At 37.2% G+C, this 27,086-nt stretch overlaps 1 protein-coding gene across 6 annotated transcripts in view; it reads left to right on the top strand.

Annotated features, from left to right (window-relative positions):
* PCNX1 (pecanex 1) overlaps nt 1–27,086 on the top strand; it is a 152,613-nt gene that overhangs the window by 21,912 nt on the left and 103,615 nt on the right. For 5 of the 6 annotated variants that reach the window (XM_027572187.2, XM_027572186.2, XM_027572189.2 and 2 more), the window contains exons 2-3: nt 11,943–12,151; nt 22,594–22,699. In XM_027572187.2, coding sequence (XP_027427988.1) covers nt 11,943–12,151; nt 22,594–22,699 — 315 coding nt within the window. Of the gene's footprint in view, nt 1–11,942; nt 12,152–19,032; nt 19,140–22,593; nt 22,700–27,086 lie in introns of those variants that run through there. The other variant, XM_027572190.2, reaches the window with a different exon arrangement.

Below are 27,086 nucleotides of genomic sequence, written 5' to 3'. Positions count from 1 at the left end.
GATGAGGGACTTGGTCCCAGAATTCTGGGATTACAACCTGAGCCGAAGGCAGACACTTAACCAGCGGAGCCACCCATGCGCCCCCCAAATAACTTATTTTAGAATAGTTGTAGACTTAACAGAAAACTTGCAAAGGTGGTACAAGAAATCCCATATATCCTGCACTCATTTCTTCCTGTTGATTACATCTTGGATTACTATGGTACATTTATCACAACCAATGAACCAATATTTGATAAATCATTATTAACTTAAAAGTCCATATTTTATTTAGATTTCTTTAGTTTTTACCTAATGTCCTTTTTCTGTTTCAGGATCCCATCTAAAACAATTGATTTTAATTTACTGATTTTGCAACCAGACACTTTATTAAATTAGCTTATTTTTTTCTAATAATTTCTCCTTATTCTAAAAGGATTTTCAGATATGCAGTTATGTTTGTAAAAAAATAATTTGAAGTTCTTTCCAATATTTATACTTTTTTCTGTTGTGTAATTGCCCTGCATAGTACTTTATATATTTGTATTAAATAATGTTGAAAATACAGACAGCCTTACCTGGTTCCCAACTTTAATGGGAATGCTAGTGTTTTACTATTAAGCATAATATATTTTTATTTGAAGTATAGATTCCTTTTCTTTACCATGTTATAGAAACATGTCTCTATTTTTTAATGACTTAAGTTGTGCACTGTCAGACAAAATATTTACCTTCGGGTATTCTGAGGTCTCACAAGTCTTACCTAGCTCATCTTTTTTTGTAGCTCATCTTTGGTTCCTCTGAGCCATTTCTATTTGGAGGTCTTTCTGTTTGCTTATCTTAGTTTTTTTTTTGGCCACTACATTGCTTAAACGTGATTGAAAACATGGTTATTGTGCCATTATTACATGCCCATGCATCATCCACTTTCACATTTTCTCCTCTAGTCATCTCCATAGCCATGTGAAATGAAGATGCTGTTATCCCGTTTGACAGTTGAAGAAACTGGCTCAGGGTCATGCACCTCGCCCTGCCACTTTTCCCCTTTGACAGGACCACCAGCGCATCTCTCTTCACCATCCTCCTCCACACAGATGCGCAAGGTGCTTTTCTGATTAATCTCCTGAAAGCCTACCTGTGATGGATTTGAGATGAATTTAGTGTCCCCTGATCTTTTTTGATAATGTATTCTGAACCTGGAACTCTCAGAGCTGCCCTTCCCATCACTGTCTAATTATATCCTAATCTTGGCTCCTTTTGACTGCATATTGTGTGAATACAGTGGAAGCCCATTATAAAACACAATGTTCTCCCAGGGATTTCATTATGGTTCTCATCTATACTTAAAGGGAGATAATTTGTCTCACTCATCATTTTGGAGGGAGGGGTTACTTAGCCTTATTCTATGGCATGTATTATAAATGGATTTTATTAAAATTTAATGTCCTTTCACTTACTGGTCTAATGTGGGGTTCTTTCCCTGCTATGTTTATATAAAACACTATTTCCTTCTTGCTGCTGCTATTGCGTGTGCTCCTTCACACCAGCTGCAGAGGTACAGCATTTGCAGTCTGCTTATATCCCATCCATTCCAGGTTTTTTGTGGACAAAATCAGGAACTGTAATTCTTATGACTGTGTAAAAGGCAGCAAGAGAAGCAATTGCTGCTACTTATCTGCATGTTTCTAGGGCTGGGGGATTTTAACCGAACTTTGCTATAGTTACCACTTGATTTCTAGTTGGTGGAGGCCAGGGATGGTGCTAAACATCCTTTAATGCATAGGGCAGCACCCATAATGTAGGATTACCTGGCCCCAAATGCCAGCATTGCTGAGGTTAAGAAACTTGCTCTAAAGCATACTTTCTCAGTGGATATGATGTTGTCTTCAAGGGGTGAACATCAGTTACTTGATGGGGGAAGGTGGGCGTTGAAGAAACCGTTCTATGTATAAAGTACACATGTACATACTGTACATACAGCATTAGTGTATCTGGTGATAACATTTCATGAGGGGGAGTGTTTTGAAAACCTATGCTTCCATGTATTTTTCTGTATGTTTTTCTTTTACTGTTATGCTGCTACCACATTTAAAACATTTCTGATGTGTGGGGGTTTTCCCATACCAAGCTATTCTCTTAGTAACCGTCTGAGTGTCCTACAGTTTAGTTCAATTCTGACCCTACCTAGAGAGCGCATCAGATCCCACAGGTTAAGGACTCAGTCAGTCCCACAAGAAGGTTTCCTTCCCCCCAGTTCAGATGCCAGTAACAAGGCCAGGTTGTCACCTGTGCTTCTGACCCATTGCCTATAAATTGGAGGTTCCTGTGATCCCATTCTCAGATTCAATTAATTTGCTAGAGTGGCTCACAGTACTCAGGAAAACAGTTTACTTACGGTTTACCACTTTATTACAGAAGGATGTGATAAAGCATACAGATGAACATCCAGCTGGAAAGGATCGTAGGGCAGGGTATGTGGGAAGGGGTGCAGAGTTTTCATGTCCTCTCTGGGTGCACCATTCTCCAGCACCTCCACATATTCACCAACCTGGAAGCTCTCCAAACCCCATACTACTGGGATTTTGTGAAGGCTTCATCATGCAGGTGTCATCAATTATTAATTCCATTTCCAGCCCCTCTCCTCTGAAATCCCAAGGTTCTAATTATGGCTTGGTCTTTCTGATGACCAGCCCCCATCCAGGAGCCCACCATCTACCTCATTAGAACAGAGACATTCCCATCACCCAGAAGATTCCAAGGGACTTAGATGTCAGTAACCCGAGTCAAAGACCAATATTAGAACAAAAGATGCTCCTAGGATTCTTCTCACTTAGGAATTCCAAGGGTTTTAGGAGCTCTGTGCCAGGAACCAGGGGCAGAAACCAATAAATGTGTGTGTGTGTGTGTGTGTGTGTGTGTATATGTAACTTCAGTTATTTCACAGGAGTGATGAGGAAAAAATGTCTGAAAAGGCTCCTTAGGGTGATAATGAAAAAAAAAAAAGTTGCGGAACACTGCCTTGGAGGGAAGACTGCCAGGTGTAGTGGTTAAAAACTCAGATTCTTGGCACCTGACTGGCTCACTCAGAAGAGCCTACAACTCTTGATCTTGGGGTTGTGAATTCAGGTCCCATGTTGGGTATAGATATTACTAAATAAATAAACCCCCACAAAACTCAGATTCTTAACCACTGGAGTTGGACTATTTTTACCACTTACCAGCTGTGGGCAAATGACTTCATAGCCTCAACTTTTCTTATCCATAAAATACAGGTAATAATAGTACTTTATTCAAAGCATTATTGTGAGATAATCCACTTAAAGTACCCGGTGCTGGGTAGAACACTGAATTAGTCATTCTTCAGCTCAGGAAGAGTAAGGATCTTGTTTATTGCAGTATTACCATTTTTTTTTTTTAACGTCTTATTCATTTATTTGACAGAGCGAGAGGGAGAGAGAGAGCACAAGCAGAGGGAGAGGGAGAAGCAGGCTCCCCGTTGAGCAGAGAGCTCGATGCAGGGCTCGATCCTGGGACCCTGGGACCATGACTTGAGCCAAAGGCAGACACTCGACCGACTGAGCCACTCAGGCACCCTGCAGTATTAACATTCTTTTCAAGGAGTATCTGGTACTTAATAGGCGTTTAGTAAATATATGTTAATCACTGGATAAAGCTCATATTCACGGAGTTAAGTGTGTCAGAGTTGCCTTTATGGAAAATGAGTAAATGGTGGTATTAAATATGCTATGTTCACTCCTTAAATCATTTTTTCTGTTAAGCTAATTACTTAATCTTAAATCTAGTGTGTATTATACCTTACCTGATTTTAGCATTTACTTTTTTTTTTTTTAATAGAGAAAGCATGTGTGCATGAGTAGGGGGAGGAGGGGCAGAGGGCAAAGGGAGAGAGATAATCTTAAGCAGTCTCCATACCCAGGGTGAGCCCGACTGGGTTGTGGGGGTGGGGGGTGGCTTGATCTCACCACCCTGAGATCATGACCTGAGCTGAAATCAAGAGTCTGGTGCTTAACCGACTGAGCCACCCAGGCGTCCCTAGCATTTACTTTTAAAGATAGAGATGGATTATATAGCGTGCAGTAAATAACCATCTTTCTGTTTCAAGCACATTCAGTGAGCTTAGGCCAAAATGACATAATGGGTTCTGTTAATATTCTTGAGTATGCATTTAATTTATACATCTTATTGATTTACTTTTTATTTTTTTTTTTTTAAGAGAGAGAGAGAGCGTGAGCTTGGGCGGGGGGAAGGGGCAGAGGGAGAGGAAGAGAGAATCTTAAGCAGGCTTCATGCCCAGTGTGGAGTCCCTTGCGGGGCTTGATGTCATGACCCTGAGATCATGACCTGAGCCAAAATCAAGAGTTGGACACTTAACTGACTGAGCCACCTGGGCGTCCTCAAAATCCATTATTTTATATGTATTGGCCTAAAGATAATCCTATTGGATATATCCACAGCTGACATTTTGTGAGGTAATAACTTAGCTGCTATTTTTCAAAATTGCAAAGTCATGTTGGCAGACCTTGTTAATGAATTCTTATTTTCACTTACTATGAATCCTGGAAAAATTGTTTCAGTAGAATATATCAGAAACAAATGGAATAAAGAAATAGGTCAAGCTATTTAAAGTTGAACTTTGTGAGACAGCTTCTGGTCCTCATATTTACTACTTAAATGAATTTTCTCAATTTACTGAATTGTTTTTATCAAATTAGTCAAGGATTTATTTAGATTGATTAATAAAAGAATGATTTATACACCACAATGTCAAGTTACTAATTTATGAAAGGAAATATGAATCAAGATAGTTCTTAGCATAGGATACCCTATTCTCTTTCTAGGGTGATTTGGTTTACTCAGAAAACATTTGTAAATCAAAACATTGGTGCTTCTCAAGTTATGTTCTTAGATAATAATTCTTTCAGATTTCATTTGGGGAATTTTTTTGGTAAAGAATGGAGTTCAGTTTCTAGATAATACCATCTGGGTAATGTTGAAAGATAAACCTGTACAAGTCCTTGATTTAGATGCATAAATATCTCTACCTTTCCGTTTTTATTTGCTGTTCTGACAGTTTAATAACCAGTTAAAAGTTCCAGATGAATCAGTTATTTTTTATTGTACTTTAGGTTGGCTCCTGCTTGTTAGCTTGGGAATAGGTATCTTAATCTCCTTAGAAAGCCATTTCAACACATAGGAGAGGATGGATTAGTTTGGGAAGGGATTTCTGTGAATCACTAATTCCATCTATATCATTTACATTATTGGCTAATTGTATTTGGGAATATATATTTTGAAATAGTATATCTAAATATGTTTATTAAAATTATATTTATACATACATTTTTAAAAAAGATTTTATTTATTTGACAGAGAGAGACACAGCAAGAGAGGGAACACAAGCAGGGGGAGTGGGAGAGGGAGAATCTCGCGGAGCAGGGAGCCCGATGCGGGGCTCGATCCCAGGACCCTGGGACTATGACCCAAGCCGAAGGCAGACGCTTAACGACTGAGCCACCCAGGCGCCCCCATAAATATTTTTTTTACTGGAAAAAATAAAAGTATGGGAAAAATCCTATAAGGTATATATGATTATTTTAGTCCATCAGTATGTATCCTTACTTTTATTTGTTAGGGGTTTTTCCTCCTTGCTTTTCATATCAGTGCTGTCTTCTCATATATAGTTTAAATGGCCCATGTTTAGCTCCTGTTACATATATGTTGATGATGAGTTGTATGTACTATATTATTTTGGTCTCTTTTCATCTTGGTAATATGTAATTTTAAATGTTACTTCCCTAAGAAGAGCATTCAACTAGCTAAAAATGTAAATACAGATATATACTATAGAGTGACATAAATATAAAATGCAAATATAAACAGATCTAAAAGATAGTATCTAGTATTTTTCATGATTCTATTCATATTAAAATATCATAGCTAAAATTCAAACTTCTGCAGAAATATGAGTAGACTCAAGTTCTAGTGGTTCACTTGTAAATCTGTTAGTTGCCTTTGGGGAAGATGTATTCTGAGTTTGTTACATAGGTTTCCAGTTGGCCCTCTGAAATCAGTTTGACTTATTGTATAGTTGGATTTACAGAAAATTATATTTTTGTGTGTGTGTTTTGTTTTTTTTTCTATGGGAAAGTGTGCATGCATCTCAACATTGGGAGTACTTTTCCCTTTCCCTCTGCAACCCTGTCTTCTGAAACGAAATATCTACCTGGAATGCTTTACCTCCACCCCCAAAGGAGACTGTGGAAAGAGGCCTGAATTCCTAGAGCCATAATTATGATATGAAGGCCTTTTTAAAGTTCTTTGGGGTCAGCCTGTATGTGAAAACTGTAAGGCTTAATTCATTTCCTTTCTGATCTAACCTCTTTTCTTACCCCTAATTGACTTTCTTTCTTTCTTTTTCTTTCTTTCTTCCTTCCTTCCTTTTTCAAGATTTTTTAAAATTTATTTATTTGACAGAGAGAGAGCAGGAGAACACAAGCAGGGGGAGTGGCAGAGGCAGCGGGAGAGGGAGAAGCAGACTCCCCACGGAGGAGGGAGTCCCATGCGGGACTCGATCCCAGGGCCCTGGGATCATGACCTGAGCCGAAGGCAGTCCCTTAACCAACTAAGCCACCCAGGCGCCCCTGACACTTATTTTCTACTACGCCCATCCTTCTTCCTCCCTTTTCCCTCCGCATTCTCTGTTTGCCAGAAACAAAAGGTGGTATAGATAGGGAACTGTTCTGCACATGGTAGGAATTAGCTTATCCGTTTATATTCTTTGAAAAGGGATTTTCCATCAGGGTAAGCAGAGGTGTGTCCCCCTGTTTTTGTTTTTTGTTATTTTGGTTTCAGATTTCTTTATTTTAAAGAGAGTGGGAGAGAGAGCATGGGGGGGAGGGGCAGAGGGAGAGGGAGAGAGTGTCCCAAGGAGACTCTGTGCTGAGCATGGGGCCTGACGTGGGGCTCGATCTCATGACCCTAAGGTCATGACCTGAGCCGAAACCAAGAATTGGTTGCTTAACTGACTGTACCACGCAGGTGCCCTCTCCTTATTTATTTTTTTTTTTTAAGATTTTATTTATTTGACAGCGACACAGCAAGAGAGGGAACACAAGCAGGGAGAGTGGGAGAGAAGAAGCAGGCTTCCTGTGGAGCAGGGAGCCTGATGTGGGGCTCGATCCCAGGACCCTGGGATCATGACCTGAGCCGAAGGCAGATGCTTAATGACTGAGCCACCCAGGCGCCCGCCCCCCCCCTTTTTTTTTTTAACATTTTAGTGATTGGAAAAAAATCGAAGAGTAATATTTCATGCTATGAAAATTGTAGGAAATTGAAATTTCAGTGTCCATAAATAGTTTTATTTATGGGAAGCACCATGCTTGTGTGTTCATATATTGTCTGTATTGTCTAGGGCTGCTTTCACACTGCTAACAGCAGAATTTAGTTGCAACAGATCCTATGACCTGTAAAGCATGAAATATTTTTTGTTTGGCTTTAAACAAAAAGTTTGCCAGGCTTTGATTTAGAGGCAGGTAAGTGTCATGATTAAGAGCAAGGAGTCTGGAGTCAAACTGCTCCTTAATACCTCATTCTGAGACCTTGGGCAAGTTACTTATCTCCTTGTACCTGAGTTTCCCCATCTGTAAAAATAGAAGAATCACAGTGCTGACTTCATGCGGTGATCATGAGGGTTAAATGAGTTAATTTACATAAAGCACTTAGAAATGTGCCTGGTACGTGGTAATCACTAAGTATTAGATGTCAGTTGATAACTAAGTATGTTAGTTGTTACTAAGTATTAGCTGATAATCACTTTGTAACATGAACTGGAAAATTTGCATTGAAATCAGTTCTGACTGAGAATAGCTACAAATTTATTAAGGAAATACTTATTTGTTAACTGTATGCTTCCAGATTTTGACTCACTGGTGTTCAAAGTAGTGAAAATTATGAATCTAACACAAAGCATAGATAGTGAGCATATGTCTTTACATTGCTGATGCACATTGTATAAAAGATTGTTTTTCTGCCATGCAGTGTGCTAGCCATAGGGGAGAATTACTTGATTTTTGAAATGAAATGTAAGATAAATTTATTTCATGACTGTGATAAATCTACTATGATTATTTTTGTGATTCCAAGTGTCTTTGTCAGGAGTCCTATCAGAAATATATGGCATGTTGAATAGCTTGAACCTATCACAGTTTTTTTTTTTTATGTTAAGGATACACTATCAGAATTTAAGGGACTAAACTATGAACATAACAAAATTTACCATTTTAACACATTTTTTAAAGTGTATTATTTGGTAATGTTAAGTATATTCACATTGTTGTGTGTTGGATCTTCAGAACTTTTTCATACTGTGAAACAAAGTCTATACCTATTAAACAACAACTCTCTATTTCTTCCTCTTGACAGCCTCTGGTAACCACCATTCTGCTTTCTATTTCTACGAATCTGACTACTTTAGGTACCTCATATAAGTGGAATCACCCAGTATTTTGTCTTGTTGTGATTGAGTTATTTCACTTGACAGATGGCCTCAAGGTTCATCTGTGTTGTAGCATATGACAGGATTTCCTTCCTTTTAAAGGCTGAAGAATATTCTAGGATATGTGTAGACCACATTTTGTTTATCATCCACTGATGGACATTTGCATTGCTTCCATCTCTTGGCTATTGTGCATATTTTTGCTGTGAACAACGGTGTACAAATATCTCTTTGAGGTCCTGCTTTTAATTCTTTTGGATAAGTACTCAAGTAGGATTGCTGGATCAAACAGGGTAATTCTACTTTTAATTTTTTGAGGAGCCACTATAGTGTTTTCATAGAGGCAGCACCATTTTACATTCCTATCAACAGGGCACAAAGATTCCAGTTTCTCCACTTCCTTGCCAACACTTGTTATTTTCTCATCTTTCCTCCCTCCCTTCCTTGATAGTAGCCATCCTAATGGTGTGTAGTAATATTTCATTGTAGTTTTGATTGGCATTTCTATCCATCCAACTTTTAAGAGAGATGATCTTATTAAAAGTATCTAACACAGTAAGCCTCCTCTCAGTAAGGAGGCTTACCGCTGTTTTGGGGGTCTGTTATATTTGTTTTTTTAAAGATATTATTTATTTATTTGCCAGAGAGCGCACAAGCAGGGAGAGCAGCAGGTGGAGGGAGAAGCAGGCTCCCCTCTGAGCAAGGATCCTCGATGTGGGGCTCGATCCCAGGACCCCGGGATCATGACCTGAGCCGAAGGCAGATGCTTAACCGACTGAGCCACCCAGGTGCCCCTGGGGTCTATATTTGATCTGAATATCTAGAGTTATCTAACAGCCATTATACTTGGTGCCGTTCTTAGGGATGTGTAATTGAGAGCTGAGATATTTTTTAACTTTTTGCAAATAAGGAGTAAGGTGAGAAACTGCCTTGATTAGAACTTGATCTTTTGCTAAGTCATCCATTACTGAGATGAATATAGATCATGTCTCTGTAAAAGATGAAAACTAATATGAAAACCTTTTTATCACTATTAGAATTTTAGCTTTTACCTCTAATTGTATTTTAGCTTTTCTTCTAATTATATGGGCACCTGGGTGGCTCAGTTAGTTAAGTGACTGCCTTCAGCTTAGGTCATGATCCTGGAGTCCTGGGATCGAGTCCCACATCGGGCTCCCTGCTCGGCAGGGAGTCTGCTTCTCCCTCTGACCCTCCCCCCTCTCATGTGCTCTCTCTCTCTCTCATTCTCTCTCTTTCAAATAAATAAATAAATAAATCTTTAAAAAAAATAAAGTATTGTTTGTTATAGAACATAATTAACCTTAAGTCAGTAAGTACCTGCCAGGGCCACCTGGCTGGCTCAGTTGGTAGAGCATATGACTTGATGTCAGAGTGGTGAGTTCAAGCCCCATGTTGGGTGTGGAGCCTACTTAAGAAACTTAAAAAAAAAAAAAAAGTTAAAATATTTAAAAAATACGTAAATAGGTACCTGCCAAAAGATTTCAAAAGAGATATTTTAATTTAGAATTGGATTGTAGAATGGGATACAAAAATTGTATTTTTAACAGAAAAATAAGCAATTTTATCTCGTGCAAGTTTTTTTTTTTTTTTTTTTTTCCAGGAAAAGAACCAGCTTTCCCATGAGCTGGTGCTTGTTGATAATAGAATTACGAATGTTTTTGAAAATCTTTCTTTGAAAACACAGTATCAATATATCTAATAAAATATAAAAGCAAATAGTAAATGCTACTTGGTTTGCACTTTTGGTGTATAAACATAAAACTGAGGAATAGGTGTCCTAACTGGTCTTCAATTGTTTGGTGTTTGATTTTAGGGGAACCACACTGAAATTATGTAAAGGCAGACACCATTTAAAATTTTCTTGTAATATTAGTAAGGTAGTTACAGGGAAGGTTTATGATTCATTTATGATCATACTAGTATCTTCAGCTGTCCTGGGGTCAGCTGAGAGCCCAGTGAAGTAATGTAAGTAGAGAACAAGTTTGAATAAAGTCACACAACAGCCCAGTGTGTGTCCATACATTTTTATCCCCCCTGGGAAAAGTGAAACTTCTAGCACAGCTCTCCTCTGTCACCTAGATACCTCCAGAGTAACCATTGACAGGGCTTACACGTTTAAACCATAGGGTATAAAATAAATGGGTAAGTTTGAGTAGAAAATAGAACATCCAACTCGAAAGTAGTAAACTGTGGGCTTGATTTACTTTTTTTTCCCCCTCCCAATTCCAACCCACATTTTCCTTCTCTCTCCCTACCAAATAACTTTTTTTTTTTTTTTTTAACTTTTATCATGTTTGTCTTCTGAACCCACCTGGTTCACCAGGACCTTTTTAGTTTCACCATCTCAAGCAATTCAAAGTAACCTTTCCAAGCAAATTTGGAGCTGTGTTCTCAGATGACTGAGGTTAAATCTTATGAAATTTAGAGCTATAGACACCGGGAGTGATTTGTGTCTCGTGAAACTGGGCATAAATTGAGTCTAGTTTTATAGTCTCTGCCAGTAGTATCTCTGAGGCCATGCCTTACAAGTGGGGTGGTCTCCAGGCCTGTCACCCCTGGACCCACATCAGCAGATCCTCAGGTGTGATGGGTCTGCAATCCTCGTGCCCAGGAAGCTTCTGAGTTTTTTCAGTTAATCTGTTTTTTTTTCTTGATTCTGTTCTGTATTCTTTAATTTGTCAGGCGACAATTTTCAAGTATTTTAAAAGAAACCGTGTTTGGATTTTGCATGTCTCCCATGTCTTATCTGAATTTTCAATCACAATTCAAAGGTTATTCTTCTAACAGTTTTAACTAGAAGAACTTTCTAGAACGCAAAGAATGTTTATATCCTGAAGAGAGTTACAGAGACCACATAAATAGGGCTTATATATATATTTGGACCACAATCTTGTCATACTCATGTGTTACGTAATGTGATACCTAACTCTTCAATTGTATCATAAGCTTTTAGGCATGGACTTTATACTGTGCTCTCCAGTGGAAACGTAACACAAGCCATATATGTAATTTAAAATTTTCTGGTAGCCACATTAAAAATAAGTAAAAAGAAACAGATGAAAATAAGTTTAGTAGTATACTTTGTTTAACCCGGTATAATAATCTAAACATTATTTCAGTGTGTAATCAATATGAAAATTAAGATTTACATTTTTTTCTCATACTTAATCTCCAAAATCCAGTGTTATTTTATTCTTAGTGCACATCTCAGTTCATACTAACCATATCTTAGATACTCAATAGCTGCATGTAGCTAGTGACTACTGTTTTGGGCAGTGCTGTCTTACACTTTTATAATTTAGTGCTAGTAATAACATGATTGTTGTTTTGTGTGTGAGTGTGTGTGTGTGTCATCTTAGTTACAAATTTCTCTAATTGAATAAAATATAAAATATTTTTAAATGCGTATATTTTCTTTCTCTTAAAGGCTCTTCCTTCTTCAATGATTATAGTAGCGGTTTATTGTCCTGTGATAGCTGCTGTTTTCATTGTTCTGAAGATGGTCAACTATCGACTCCACAGAGCACTTGATGCTGGAGAAGTTGTAGATAGGAACGCAAATGAGTTCCCAGATCAGCGAGCCAAAGCTGAGCAAGGCAACTGTTCATCTAGAAGAAAAGACAGTAATGGACCGAGGTAAGGAAACCCATGCTGCTCAGTTTGTAAGAATGGGGATCATGCATGCGTACAATGATGTTATTATTGTGTTGTTCCTCTGTTCTGATATGTGGTTTTAAGGCAGTGTTAGTCTTGCCACAGGAGGTATGATGACAAGTACAGATTGTCACATTAGACCCCAGCAAAGCTAACTGGCTTATCTGGGGGATTAAATAAGCGTCCTGGCCTTATTGCCAAATAACATGCTAGAACAGTAACAGTTATAATTGTAAAATAGTTATTCACACCAAGACCAAAACCAGTGAAAAACCGTGTAAAGAAATAATTTTGAAGCATGGCTTATAAATCTTAGCATTTATATTTTATTTATACTTATAAGTAAAATGTGTATATATTTTAAGCACATTGTGATATTTTACTTGACATTTTTAATCTGCATTTTTCACTTAATCTATTGTAAATACTTTTCAATTATATATTCTTACCTTAGAAACTTCGCTGTCCCTTCCCTCCATCTTTGTATAAATGACCTCTTAGGATTCAAGTTTGTGTAGATGTCACCTCCTGGAGGTTTTCTGTCCCCTCCCAGCTGAATATTCCTCCTATGGCTCTCAGTCAACATTTCTCTTCATTGCCTTGGCCTCATCCCTTTCCTCTTGTTGACCAAAGGATTTATTTATCCATAATCAGACGTTTATTGTGACTTCATAGAAGTGATAGGTACCACTAATAATAAGTCTTCAAAGAACAGTTACTATATGAACACTTGTTCTATGTAATAGTCCTCAAAACAGTTCTGTGAGATAGATGCTCTTATTATTCCTGATTTATAGATGTGGAAACTAGGGTGAGAAAGATGAAATATTCCAGGGACTCTGTTCTGGAGTCCATGTTTTTAACCACTCTGCGATGTTTCCACTCAGTATAATAAGGAAGTGGGTACTCATCTTTTAAGATAGGAAATGTTTCTGTTTTCCAGTACATCGAGTTTATCCCTTTTCAATTATGTTTTCCTCCACCCCTGACATGATTACCCTTTTTGTTCATTGAGCAAATAGTTTGCCTCTGTAATAATTTTGTTCATAGCTCTAATCACTACCTGAAATTCTCTTACTTAATCATTTGTTTGCATTAGAAGCTTCTTGAAGGCAGGGGCCTTGTTTTTCCTATGAACTATTTTATTCCCAGGTTCTAAAACAGAGTCACTGATAGGTACTCAGAAAATATTTGAAGTAGTGAAAGCATTTATTTCTGCATACTATTTTTAATAACTGCACAGTATTCCATCTTGTAGGTATGTCATAATTTAACTGTCTTGATTTTCATTACTTTAATTATTTTTTAAATTTAAATTTCTTTGTTAGATCACTATGATGTTTAAATTTTTTTTTAAAAGATATTATTTTTGGGACGCCTGGGTGGCTCAGTCGGTTAAGGTTCTGCCTTTGGCTCAGGCCATGATCCCACCGTCCTGGGATTGAGTCCCACATCGGGCTCCTTGCTCAGTGGGGAGCCTGCTTCTCCCTCTGCCTACCGCTCTTTCTCTCTCTTTCTGACAAATAAATAAATGAAATCTTAAAAAAAATATTTTATTTTTAAGTAATCTCTACACCCAGTGGTGGGACTCAGACTCACAACCCCAAGGTCAAGAATCACACAGTCTACCAGCTGAGCCAGCCAGGTCCCCCTGGGATGTTTCCTTTTAAATGATTAAAATTTTAATTATAATGTAGGAGAGGTAGAACACTAGAAAGCTATACCCATTTTTAAATTTTTCAATATATATTGCCAAATTCCAAAGATTTACCTTCTAATTACCATGACCAGCAATTTGAGTGCTTCTTTTTCTGCACTTTGACAACATTGAGTATTTGGTATTTAGACAAAACTGTGGTAGCTATCTCATTGTTTAATTTTTAAGTTGTTTTTTTTTTTTAAGATTTTATTTTTGAGAGAGAAAGAGAGAGAGAGAGCATGAGAGAGGGGAGGGTCAGAGGGAGAAGCAGACTCCCTGCTGAGCAGGGAGCCCGATGGAGGGACAACATCCTGGGACTCCAGGATTATGACCTGAGCCAAAGGCAGTCGCTTAGCCAACTGAGCAACACAGGCGCCTCTTAAGTTTTTGGATTATTAGTTAAATGGGTATATTTTTCTTTGTTGTTATTGTCACATATTTTGTGAATTGTTTATTTTTCTGTTGGTGGTTAAGTTTTGCTGTTAATTTGGAGAAGGTATTTATGAAGGATATTAATTCTTTACGTTTTTTGTCAAATACTTTTCCTCAGTTTATAGCATTTTATTTATATGCCACAGTTTATTTTTATGTGGTATTCTGTGAATGTTTATTAGTTCTGCCTTTGATACCAAGTGTGTGATATTTTTTCTTCCCCCATATTATTTAAATGTTTGCTTGTGTCTACTTTCAGCATTTTTATAATTTCATTCTTAAATTGTATTCAAACTGAAAACATTCTTTTTTTGTTTTTGTTTTTTAGGTTTGTCCAAACACTATTGAGTAAATAATGTATTTTCCCCCAGTAATTTTAAATGCTTTCCTTTTCATATAGCATACTCATATATACTAATGTCAGTTTCTGGGCTTTGTTTTCTGCCTCATTGATCTCTTTCTCTTTTGTTTATACCAAACTGGTGTTTTGTTTTGTTTGTTTTTTATTTCGTACTGTTTTTATGGCTTACTAATATGCATAATATTTAGCATTGTGAATCCCTTTTCAGTATTTTTCTGTTTCAGTGTTATCTTGGTTCTTCTCATGTATAAACAACTGACCGCTGAACAATGAGGGGGTTAGGGGCGCCAGACCCCTCACCCTGTGCAGTCAGAAATCCATGTGTAGGGGCCCCTGAGTGGCTCTGTTGGTTAAGCATCTGCCTTTGGCTCAGGTAATGATCCCAGAGTCCTGGGATCGAGCCCTGTGTCGGGCTCCCTGCTAGCCTGCTTCTCCCTCTCCCTCTGCTTATGTTCTCTCATTCTCCCTCTCTCTCAAATAAATAAATAAATAAAATCTAAAAAAAAAAAAAAAAAAGAAATCCATGTATAACTTTTTACTCCCCCCCCAAATTAACTACTAAAGCCTACTGTTGACTAGAAGCCCTATTGAGAGCATAAACAGTCAACTGAAACATATTTTGTACGTTAAATGTATTAATGTATGTAGTGTATTCTTATAATAAAGTAAGCTAGAGAAAAGACATTGTTTTTAAGAAAATCATACAGAAGAGACAATACATTTACAGTACTGTAAAATGTAAAAAATCCACATATAAGTGGACCTGCGCAGTTCAGACCTGTGTTGTTCAAGGGTCAACTGTACATAGTTTTTTGTGAGATGCTCCCTTTGCTCATCCTCCAGAAAATTCCATTAGACTTGATAAGTGTATTCAATATGGAGGGAACTCAACGTTTAAAATATGAAGTCTCATCAGGAACATGGTGTATATATCCATTTTTTCATGTGTCTCATAAAATTTCATTTTTTCTATGGGTTTTATGTATTTTTTAAGTCTGTTTTATTTTTATTAGGAAATGCATACTCTTGTATTATGGGTAAACAAACAGAATGTAGGCTCTGCACTTGATCTGCTAGGGCTTGAATCACTTCCTGACTGTATGACCTTGGGGGAGTTGCTTAAGCTTTTTATGCCTTGGCTTTCTCATCTGAATGATGAGGCAAATAATAGCACTATATCTTATGATATAGGATACAAAGAATGAATGAAAGATAATATATATAAAGCATTTAAAACCATTCCTTTTCTTTTAAGGGGGCAGGGGCAGAGGGCAAGGGAGAGAGAATCCTCAAACAGACTCCCCACTGAGCACAGAGCCCAGCGATATGGGGCTTGATCCCAGGACCGTGAGATCATGATCTGAGCGGAAACCGAATCAGATGCTCAACCAAGGGAGCCACCCAGGCACCCCTAGAACCATTCTTATATAGTAATCACTCAGTAATTGTTAACTCTTATTTTTTCTGGATATTATATATGTTTTTAATTCCTTAAAAAATTTTTTTTCAAGATTTTATTTATTTGAGAGAGAGAGAGAGAGAGAGTAGGAGAGGGAAAAGCAGACTCTCCCCACTGAGCAGGGAGCCGGATGCCGGGCTCGATCCCAGGACCCTGAGATCATGATTCGAGCCGAAGGCAGACGCTTAACCACCTAGCCACCCAGGCGCCCCTATGTTTTTAATTCCTTTCATTATTGTATTGTTTTTCCATTTTCTTTTAATTTAAAAATATTTATTGTGAAATGTATATATTTCTAAACACCTTATCAGTCATATCATTCAGTATAATTTAGAGAATAATAATAAAGTGACTATTTGAATACCCACCACAAAACTTAAGAAATAAGTTATTATACAAATACCATACAAGCCTTTATGCACCTCTTTCCCATTTATTCTGTTCTTTTTCCTTCAAGAGTGACCATTATCTTGAATTTTATGTTAATAATTCCCTTGCTTTTCTTTTCTTGTGATACAGTCTTTGTACATATTACTAAACATATAAACTTAGGATATCTTAAAGAGAATAATACTGTATATATTCCTCTGAGGGGCTTTTTTTGTGCGAAATATTGTATTTTATAAGCTTATTCATGTTGATGCTTATAGCTATCATTTATTCATATTTACCGTTGCATAGTCCACCATTGTGGGAATAGACTACAATTTACTTACCCATTTTATTTATCCATGTGTTCTGAAGACACATTATTATATGTGTTTCTTGGTACACATGTGTATATCTAGTGAATATAAACTGGTTCATAGGGTATTTTCATGTTCAGTTTTATTAGATAATTCCAGCCTGTTTGCCAAAATGATTGTACCAGTTTATATTCCCACCATTAACATGTGGAAGTCCTTATTGTTCCATATCCTCATCAATATTTGATAAGCTTTAAAACTTTGCCATTCAAATAAGTGTTAAAATGTGTCTCATTGAGACTTTCAGTTAAACTTTCTGATTACTAATGTGGTTGAGCATCTTATCATACATATTTGGTCCATTTAGTTTTTCTGTTCTTTCCAAATCTGTTCATGTCTTGTTTCATTTTTCTTTGGAGTTGTCTTTTTCTTGTTGAGTAATAGGAATTTTAAAAATAAATTCATGGTACTACTACTTTATTGGTTATATACATTACAGACATTTTCTCCCAGTTTGTGGCTTGGCATTTTGCTTTCCTTAAGGGGTTTTATGATTAGTATACATTCTTAAATTTAAGATTTACCATTTTTTGTAATTAGCATTTTTTGTGTCTTGTTTAAGCACTTAGTTCCTACACAAAGCTCAGAAACATATTCTCTTATATCTTCCTTTAAGTTTCATATTTCCTTTGTTTTTGCATTACAGTTCAAACTTCAGTTTGTAGTGTGAGGTAGGGATTGGACTCTTGTTTCTTTATAAGTAACTGGTTTAGTCAATATTTGTTAAAGAGACTCTTTTCCTTGGTGATGTGTAGCACTCACTTTCTCGTAAGTTAAGTTTCCGCATGTGGTGGGTGTGTTTCTGGGCTCTCTGTCCTGCTCTGTTGATCTGGTTGTTTGTGCCTGTGCCATTACCACACTGTCCCAGTCATTGTAGCTTCATAATGTGACTTTTGATGTCTGGTGGGACAGACTTCCTACTTTGTTTTTTTTTTTTCAGGAGTGACTGTTATTCTTGGCTCTTTGTTTTTGGATGTAAAACTTAGAGCCTGTTGGACAGTCTACAAGAACTTAGGATTTTTATTGACATTACATTGAATATGTAGATTCCTCTGCTGAGAATCAATATCTTTACAATATTGAATCTCTCCATTTATTTAGCCTTCTTTAATATCTTTCAGTAAAGTTTTATCATTTCTTCATTAAAAGACTTGCATAGCTTTTGTTAAATTTGCCAAATTATTTTATAGCTTTTTTATTACAGAAATGTTTTACAATTACCTTTTCTGTTTTTTTCCCCTTTAAATATAACAGTTTAGTTTTTACCCAGAAGCCTCACTAAACTTCCCTATTAATGTTGAAACTTTATAGGTATTTCTTGATTTTCTATAAATGATGACAGTTTTATTTCTTCCTTTCTAGTCCTATACTTGTTTAACTTTCATGGGCTATGATTTCTAGCACGTGGTTAAAGTAAAATGGTATTGGCTTATATCCCTGTCTTTTTCTAATCTTAAAGTGTTTTGAAATTTCACCGTTAAATGAGATCTTTGTTGTAGTTTTTTGTTCTTGATATCTGTTTTCCCCCACCCTCCCACTTGGGACTCACATTCCATTCTGAGGAGAAGAAATGAACAGGAAAATACTTTCATTTCCAGAGCGTATCACTGTGCTTGGTACAGTATAGTTGTCAGTTTGTTGCATGAATGAATGAATGCAGGAGGACTGCTTGAGCCTTATGGTTGTCATTGGCTCTGGTACAGCAGTTCAAAAATCCTTTTAAATCTTTATCTTAGAGAAAGAATGAAAGTCATTAATATTTGTATTACCTTTCTAATGTTTCAGGAGAGGAAATTAGCACATTGGATTTTAGGATTTGAATACAAATATTTTGGAGACCGTATTTTCTGTTTCAAATGGCGGTAATGCTTGAACTACTGTAAATTAAGGACCCATTTAAACTATATGTGGGCAAATTTTAGGCTAAATTTTTTTGAAGATTTAAGAACTTTGTTTTTATCTATACTTTTATGAACATTGTTGTGATCTAGATTAGATTTGTAAATTTAGTACTGTAATGGTGCTGTGAAGTTTCTGATTAAAGCCTGAGCAGTTAATGATACTAATAACCAACAAATTAGTTTGTGAAGTCTCCTTTATAATTCAGATTAGACCCCTTCTGCTTTTCTGCCTCTCCGTGTACCTGGTATTTTTTTTTTTTAACAGATGGGGAAATTAAGGCATAAAGGTAGAGATTCCCTGAATTTGGTGTATTGCTTACTGCAGTAGACCACTTTGCTTCTGTGAGAATTGTAAACTGCTATACTTTCCAGGTATGTGCTGAAATTGCCATTGCCAAAAATCTGCAAGTCTTGCTAATAAAGAAAACTCTTACTCAGCCATTTTGTGTGTTTAGCTGTATTTAGGACACCTACTTCTGAATTTGTAGGAAGAGAGGTATGGTAATTTTGCTAGAGGATTATTTTGTTACAAAAGGAGCTATCCATTTTTTCATTCATCCTTTTTTTCTCCCTTTAATACCTCCTTCCCACTCAGTGTTGGCCATTGGGCACTGGTTCTGGATCATTGTTTCTCAGTTGGGGGTGATTTTCCCCACAAAGAGACATCTGGCAATATTTGGAGACATTTTTGTTTATCCCAACCAGAGGGGAGTGCTGCTGGCATTCAGCGGGTAGAGGTCAGGGAAGATGCTAACCATCCTACAATGCACAAGATGGTCCCTCACAATCAGGAATGAAATGGCCCAAATGTCAATAGTGCTGAGGTTAGGAAACCCTGTTTTTAGACAATGGTGTTTATTTTTGGTTTTGAAATGGAAAGAAAACTTTAATGCTTATTTTTTTTTTCAAAGACAAGTATTGGTGTTTTAGAGTAAACGTTAGAGCTGTACGGGCAAGGTGTTCAAATCTTGTCTCAGTTCTCATTGGCTATACGTACCTACATTCAGGTGTGTGGGAAGGAGAAAACAGATACAACAAATTGTAGCGTACTATGTAAATATTATTTGTATCCTCCCTTCCCACCTGAACTCCATATACCAACAATTCAGTTTATGTTGTTCACTCTTAGATTTTTACACCTTTTGGTTTTCAGGTTTTTCATCTGTAAAATGAGGATAATAGTATTTATATCTTAGATTTTAGGAGGGTATTTTGTGAGAAAATGCAAATAAAGCACATGCCCCTATTACTGGAATGTATTAAGTACTTAGTAAATATTTGTTATTTATAATAACTTTACCTTCAGATTGTAATCATTTGTACTTGTCTATAAGTAGGCAGTATTGTCCATCAACTGATGAATGAGTAGACAAAATGTGTTCTGTCCATACGATGCAGTATTATTTGGCCATAAAAAATATGAAGTACTGATAGTTGCTATAGCATGGATTAACCTTGAAAACGTTAGGCTAAGTGAAAGAAGCCAATCACAAAGACCACACATATTATGATTCCATTTATATGAAACATGCAAAATAGGCAAATCTATAAAGACAGAAAACAGATTTCTGGCTACTTAAGGCTGGGGGTGGATGGGAAGGGTAGGGGGGTTATAGCTGAAGGGGTTTGTTATTGAGGTGATAAAAATTAATGTGATGGTTGCATGACTTTATGGAATATATTAAAAACTATTGACTTGCAAAGTTTAAATGGATAAATTGGATGATATGTGAATTATATACCAATAGAGTTGATGTATATAAACTAGGAAAGGTGAGGGCTCTCTATCCTTTTCTCTGGGGTTGAATATTTTATTCCTTAATCTTTATCTTGCTCTCCATCTTCTGATTTCCGTGGAATCTGACTTAGAGAATGCATTCTGGAGAGCAGTGGAGAGAACAGTGATGTTGCTGGTTAGTACTCACCACTCATTCAGTGTGATGATAGCTGTCTCTACGTACACACTTATGATTTTACCAAATTAGAAAAAGATTTCTCATTCTGGCCTATGTATCCTGTATGAGTTAACACCAAACAGCTAACAAACTTGAGCATGTTTCACTTTTCTCACACATGGACATTTGCATGCTGAATTGCTATCAGATTTGTAACTGAGTTCCAGTATATTTTATTTGTAGAAATGGATAACAAGTTAGCTGATTTTCTTTAATAAACATGAGTTAGCCAACCGCAGTCAATGGCCTAGAGTTAGGAACCCATTAAGTAAACATACACACGATAGTTATGAGACCATTAATACTGAAACGTCACTAGAATTCAGACAGCTGTAGTGATAAATACTTATTAAATGGAAGGTATACTTGCAAGCAAATTCTATTTTGCTTGTATTTTTTGCTTGCAGCTGTCAGAATACCTCATTGAAATAGGCTTATGGAAATTTATGGCACACACTACTGAAAAGTCTATGTGCGAGGGGTGTCTTCAGATTGGCAAGATGCAGTGTCAGTCATTTCATGATCTGGCTTCCCTTTACCAGGCTGGGCTCTTTTTTTTTTTTTTTTTTTTTCAGTTGACTTCTTAGCGTCCCCCCTTACAGTTGTAAAATGGCTGCAGCAGTGCCAGGCCTTCAATCTTCTCAGCATTAAGACTAGCAAATATAGAGAAATAACCTGTCTTAATAGTAGAACACTCCTGGCCTGATTCATATTAGCCTGAGTTAGGTCTTGTGCTTGTTCTAGGACTAAGTTCTATGACCAAAAGAAAGGAACATGCTGATTGGCTTTGGTCAGTAGTGCTCACCCCTAGACCTGAATGTATGGTCAACATTACCCAAAACCATATGAGAGTTTGGGATGAGGTGGATCAACAGAAGAATTTTGGGTTGCTTTTTGGTGTTGTTGTTAACCAGATGATTGAAGTAGATGCTGGATAGCAGGGTAGCTTATATCTGCTATAATTCTAGCATGTATACTGGAACTTTTATCCTTGGTAACAGTAACTTTATCAAGTACTTACTTTGTATGTACCAGGTAGAATGAGTAAAAATCTTTGGGTAAAAAATAGGATTATGGTAACTTTTAGGCCTGAGTTATTCTGAAAGTTATGTTCCTGAGGAACCTTATTATAAAACTTTCTAAGTTTTTTGAAATTTGGTGTGATCTTTCCCCCTAATTTTAGATCCTGTCTTTAAGTACTCTGTGTAGACGTCTTCCGTTCTTTGAACTTAGTACTTCTCTCTTGTCTTTCTAATACCTGTTCTACTACATCATTTTATTTTTTAAACTTAAGCCTTCTAATTCAGTAAAAATCTATAATCTTAGCTTTCTTCTTCTGTAAAACAAGTTAGTATCCCATATAAATGCTGTTAACATAAAAAATACAGATAGAGTTAGCTTGACAAGGTGGACTGTTCTCTTGCATGTTCCTCGAGCTCAGTCAGACTGTGCTCCCGGAGAGTGGCCCTGTAAGATCTGATTACTTTCTGTGTTTGCCACGGCCAATTTCTCCTTGTTGTTGGGAAAAAAAAGGCAAATCATGTCTTTGCCAGAGGGGTTTTATGGCACATGTCATAAAATAGGCGCTACATTTAGCATCTATAATTGTAACTAAGGCTAGTTTCTAAAGTCGGATTGGGTATAGACTGGGAGAGAGTTTTAAATATTTTCAAGTAATGACGTGGTTATAAGATAGTTCAGATTATAAGACTTACAAATGAAGAATGATCTTTTTTTAATTGCTGTTTGCTCTGTTAGAAATAGAACATTTTAGTTTTATAGGAAAAGGTATAATAACTTAAAAAATAATAAAAAACCATTGGTGGCAGAATAATGACAATCACTCTCTTTTTCTCATTTTTTCCCCACAGTGATCCTGGTGGAGGGATTGAAATGTCTGAGTTCATTCGAGAGGCCACACCCCCAGTTGGTTGCAGTTCAAGAAATTCTTATGCTGGCCTAGATCCAAGCAACCAGGTAGGAACCTGTGATTTTATTTTGTCTTTTTCCCTTCTCTTGATGGTGGTCTCAAGTAATTCTGTAATAGTCAGTTGGTGTTTGGGTTTATCGTGCTGATTAATAAGTTTTTATGATTGTTTATTAATAAGTACCATTCTTTAGTATTCTTATTTTTAACTGAGTTTTCACATTAATTAAGTATATTTTTGCTGAGCACGCATATCATGCTCATTGCCTAGGGTAGTTTTGATCATGACAGTTGTGGTGAATGCCCTTAGGAAAATTAGGTCCTTGCTTGCACCGTCTTACTAACTTTCACGTTTTTGGTATTGGAGGGGGATAGATGTTGGGGGTTACTCCTAGCTTAAGCACGGCAAAAAAAGATGTAATTTCTTCAAAATCTACACTTATCATGGTGGGCATCGAGTAATGTATAGAATTGTTGAAGCAGTGTGTTGTACACCTGAAACTAATATAACGTATGTTAATTATACTTAAAACTTTCTCAAAATCGTGCTTTTCAGGGTGTTAGTGGTAGAGCTAGATGTAGAATACAGATCTGCTTTTGCCAACTTTACTGTCTTTCTGTTCTGTAACTTTTAACTTAAAATAGTAACTCTGAAAGTCTGCTCTCAGAACTTGGCTGACACCTGCTGTATCGTCGTTCTGACCCCAGCTGGGCCTTCACGGCTGCATTTCTGTCTCTCGTTGAACATCTCCCACGTGAATCAAAGTCCCACTTACGCCTGCCTGCCTTCTCAGTAGATGAGTCTGGTAGCTGGAGTAATGCTGTAGAAGCATAAGAAAGTAAACCTGGCACGAAACTTCGAGGTCTTGTCATAGGCGAACTTAAGATAACTACGGGTTGTGGTGGGTTCTTCTGTCAGCCCTTTCATTATATAGAAGAGGAAACAGCTGGGTTTTATCAGGGTCTAGCCCTCACGTCTTGATTTTCACTGCAGTCTTTCTACTGTTCTACACTGCTTGTGGGTTGGAATCACTCTTCCTCCTTTCTGCTCCAGAGACTTCCTTTTTTTTTCCTGGCCTAACTCTAACTTTTGTCATAACCACCCCTGTTTCTCAAGATTTTCAGAGACCTTGTGGTATTGCCTCTTTCTCTTGCAGATGGAGCCCTTATGAATGAATTTATTTAGCACTTCGTTTTTGGTGTGTGATCATTATGTGGCAATGTGTAATCCTCTACAGAGCAGGTTTTCCTCTTTCCTCCGTGGTCTAATAGACTGCCTTGCACAGAGTTGATTTTCAGTGAGTGGGTGCTAATTATCTTTATCTATACAGATAATAGAACTTTAGAGGTAGAATCAGACCTGCCTCTTTATTTAGCAAATGATTAGTAGCAGACCTAGTTACCCTGACTGTCCCACAGTATTACTGTTCCACATTGTTTAGCCCTACACTATTTCAGAACAGTATTAGGGAAAACACCATATTCTGTGAATCAAAATCTTGAATAGGGTCTTGTTTCCTAATATATTTTGGTAGAAGATTTGCCTCTGTTTGAATTGTGTTTCATGATTTAAACTTCAAGTCCATGAATTTTTGGTTGCAGTTTTAGTTGTGATTAAGTGTGGTGTAGAACAGATATGTCCTTAAATTTGTCTTCTTTCTATAACAAGCAGATGGGAAATGTTAGAATTAAAAAACAACAACAACAGTGGGGCGCCTGGGTGGCTCAGTTGGTTAAGTGTCAGACTCTTGGTTTCAGCTCAGGTCATGGTCTCAGGGTTGTGAGAACAAGCCCTGAGCTCAGGATTCTCTCTGTCCCTTTTCCTCTGCCCCTCCCCCATGCTTGTGTGTGTTTTTTTATTATTTTTTTAATAACAGTTTTTTTTTTTAAGATGTTATTTATTTATTTGACAGAGATACAGCGAGAGAGGGAACACAAGCAGGGGGAGTGGGGGAGGGAGAAGCAGGTTTCCCGCCGAGCAGGGAGCCCGATGCGGGGCTCGATCCCAGGACCCTGGGCCCATGACCTGAGCCGAAGGCAGACGCTTAACGACTGAGCCACCCAGGCGCCCCGGTCCATACCTTTTAAGTTTCAATTATTACAATACCAGTTTAAAGAGAAGTATTACTATCCTTGATTCTCTTTTGGTTGGTCTTGCTTTCTCAGTCTCTCTATGAAATGAAATGGCTTAGTCTTTAAATATGGCTGCATGTTTTGTATGCTTAATTAACCCTGGCCTTTGTCCATACTCACAGATGTTGGCAATGTCAGATTACCAAAGGAGTTAAGCCTATGTTTTTCCCACAATCTTTTGGAGAGCCAAACTTTTTTTTTTTCCTTTTTCCCAGTAGGACAGTTGAAAGGGTGCAGCAGTGGCTAGCCATCTTCCGTAACTACCATGGCATCGTGTCTTTTGGAATTTGCCCTACTTGTTTCAGGGAGGGACTCCCATTCTGAGTGTCATTAAAGCTCATCTGCACATAAATACACGCGTACCTAATTTGGTTTTCCTTAAAATATTAACTCTTGAATAAAAATGGGCAAATACTGGAAGTTACTATGCTACTTGGATTTTGGTGTTTTAGTTTTATCCCATTTATAACAAAATAAATGGTTGACATAATTATTGTTCCCCTTTAGGGAAGTTGAAGTGAAGAAGTAGAGTCAGCCTTTTTGTATATTGGTGGAGATATTACCAGTAGATACACTGTGCTTCTTGTCCCTGTTCTATCTTATAGCACTTACTATACATTATCGTAGTTGTTTATGTAAATGTCTTCTGCACTAGGTAGTGAACTTGAGCGTGATGGCTATGTCCTAGTCATTACTCTTCTTGCCGCCTCTGCCCTTCTTCCTTCCATCTTCTATTTCCTTTCCCTTTCTTTTTTCTTGTTTTTTTTTGCCCTGTACCTCCCTTCTGTCATTTGTCTTCCCTCATATATTTTAGTGCCCAATAGCTTTCAAGTCAATTTATTTGAATGGAGTGGGGAGTGGGTCTTATCCTCAGAGAGTTTACAATGTCAGGATAGATGTGCTATAAGGAACCAAGGTTATAAACATGATGTATTTTACCAAGAAAATGTAAGTCTAAGATACAAAGTAATAATTGTCATAGGAATGGTACAGAAAAGGGACTAATGATTTTAGAGGAGAGAATAATTGTTTCCAGCTAGAAGGAGGGGCAAAGCCTTCATGGAGGAGGCGGCGTTGCCTGATGGTTATTTAGTTGGAAGAAACTTTTCTTCTGATATCCATAATCCTTCCTGACCTTTCCTATGGCACTTACCAAAGAGAAGAAACAACTAAATATTTTGGTTTGTGTAGACCACTTTTTTTCCTTAAAATTTTCCTTTTCTAAATATGTTTATTTTTAGAAAAATAGCTACTTAGGGAAAGCAAACAGAAGAAAATAAAAATCATCCATAATGTCATAATCAAAAACCATTTTTAAGAAAGGTGGGATTATAGTGTGCATGCTATTTGGAACTTGATTTTCTTTGTTGACTATATCATGAATGTTAATGACATTCAGTGTTTTTCTGTAGTGACATTTTGGGGAATGCATTCTCCTATTTGGATGTACCATAGTTCATATTCTGAGTTGTCTGTTTCAGACACGAATAGTCCCCACTCTTATATATTGGGGGGATAAATTTAAATAATACAGAAAAGCATGAAGAGTAAAATATAACCTACCCATTGTATCCATTAAGAATGCTTTTGTCAGCAAGTAATAGAACTCAACTAATTAAGTGACTTGAAGAAATGAGAGTTTATGTGTGTCCTCCAAGACTGGAGGTGGATGGGAGGCATTTGTTCAGCAGCTCAGTCATGTTAGGGCTTGGGTTGGCTTGTCCCTCAGGATTGCACAGTGAGCACAGCAGCCTCAGTCCTGACCCTGATGCAAGGTAAGAGGCAGGTGGCCATGTGGGCACAGTTGTCCTTGCTTGTCGTCTCCTGAGGCATGCAAAGATCTTTCCCTGAAGCCCTCCAGCAGACACATGATCATTGACCACAACCAGGGCCCACTTCTCATAGATCAAAAGATACACGCCCAACATCTGAACAAAGTGGGAAACTTGTTAAGGAAAGAAAAGGGAACACTTTGCGGTTGCAGGCAAATGACTGCTATACCGGTATTCAAAAGTTGTTTTTTAAGTTTAAATTTCTAGAAGGATGTGCATAAAAAGTGGGTATTTTTATTTGTTTGCTTTTTTTTTTTTTGTCTAGGAAGTTATGGGTATTATTCTAGTTGAGAAATAGCATATATTAATTCTATAACTTGTCTAGCAGGTGTGATAAGCATGAAATTTTATTTTGCAGTAAAATGCTTGTTGACCTTTTTCTGTCTAGTTGCAATGCCTTTTATGGCTAATTGAAAGCAGAAATTAGGAAAAATCAGGAGCATCAGGCTTAATAAATTGTTCAAAAATGTTG

Source organism: Zalophus californianus, chromosome 6 (genome assembly GCF_009762305.2).
Source record: "Zalophus californianus isolate mZalCal1 chromosome 6, mZalCal1.pri.v2, whole genome shotgun sequence".
Lineage (NCBI taxonomy): Eukaryota > Metazoa > Chordata > Mammalia > Carnivora > Otariidae > Zalophus > Zalophus californianus.
This window is presented reverse-complemented; position numbering and strand designations above follow the sequence as displayed.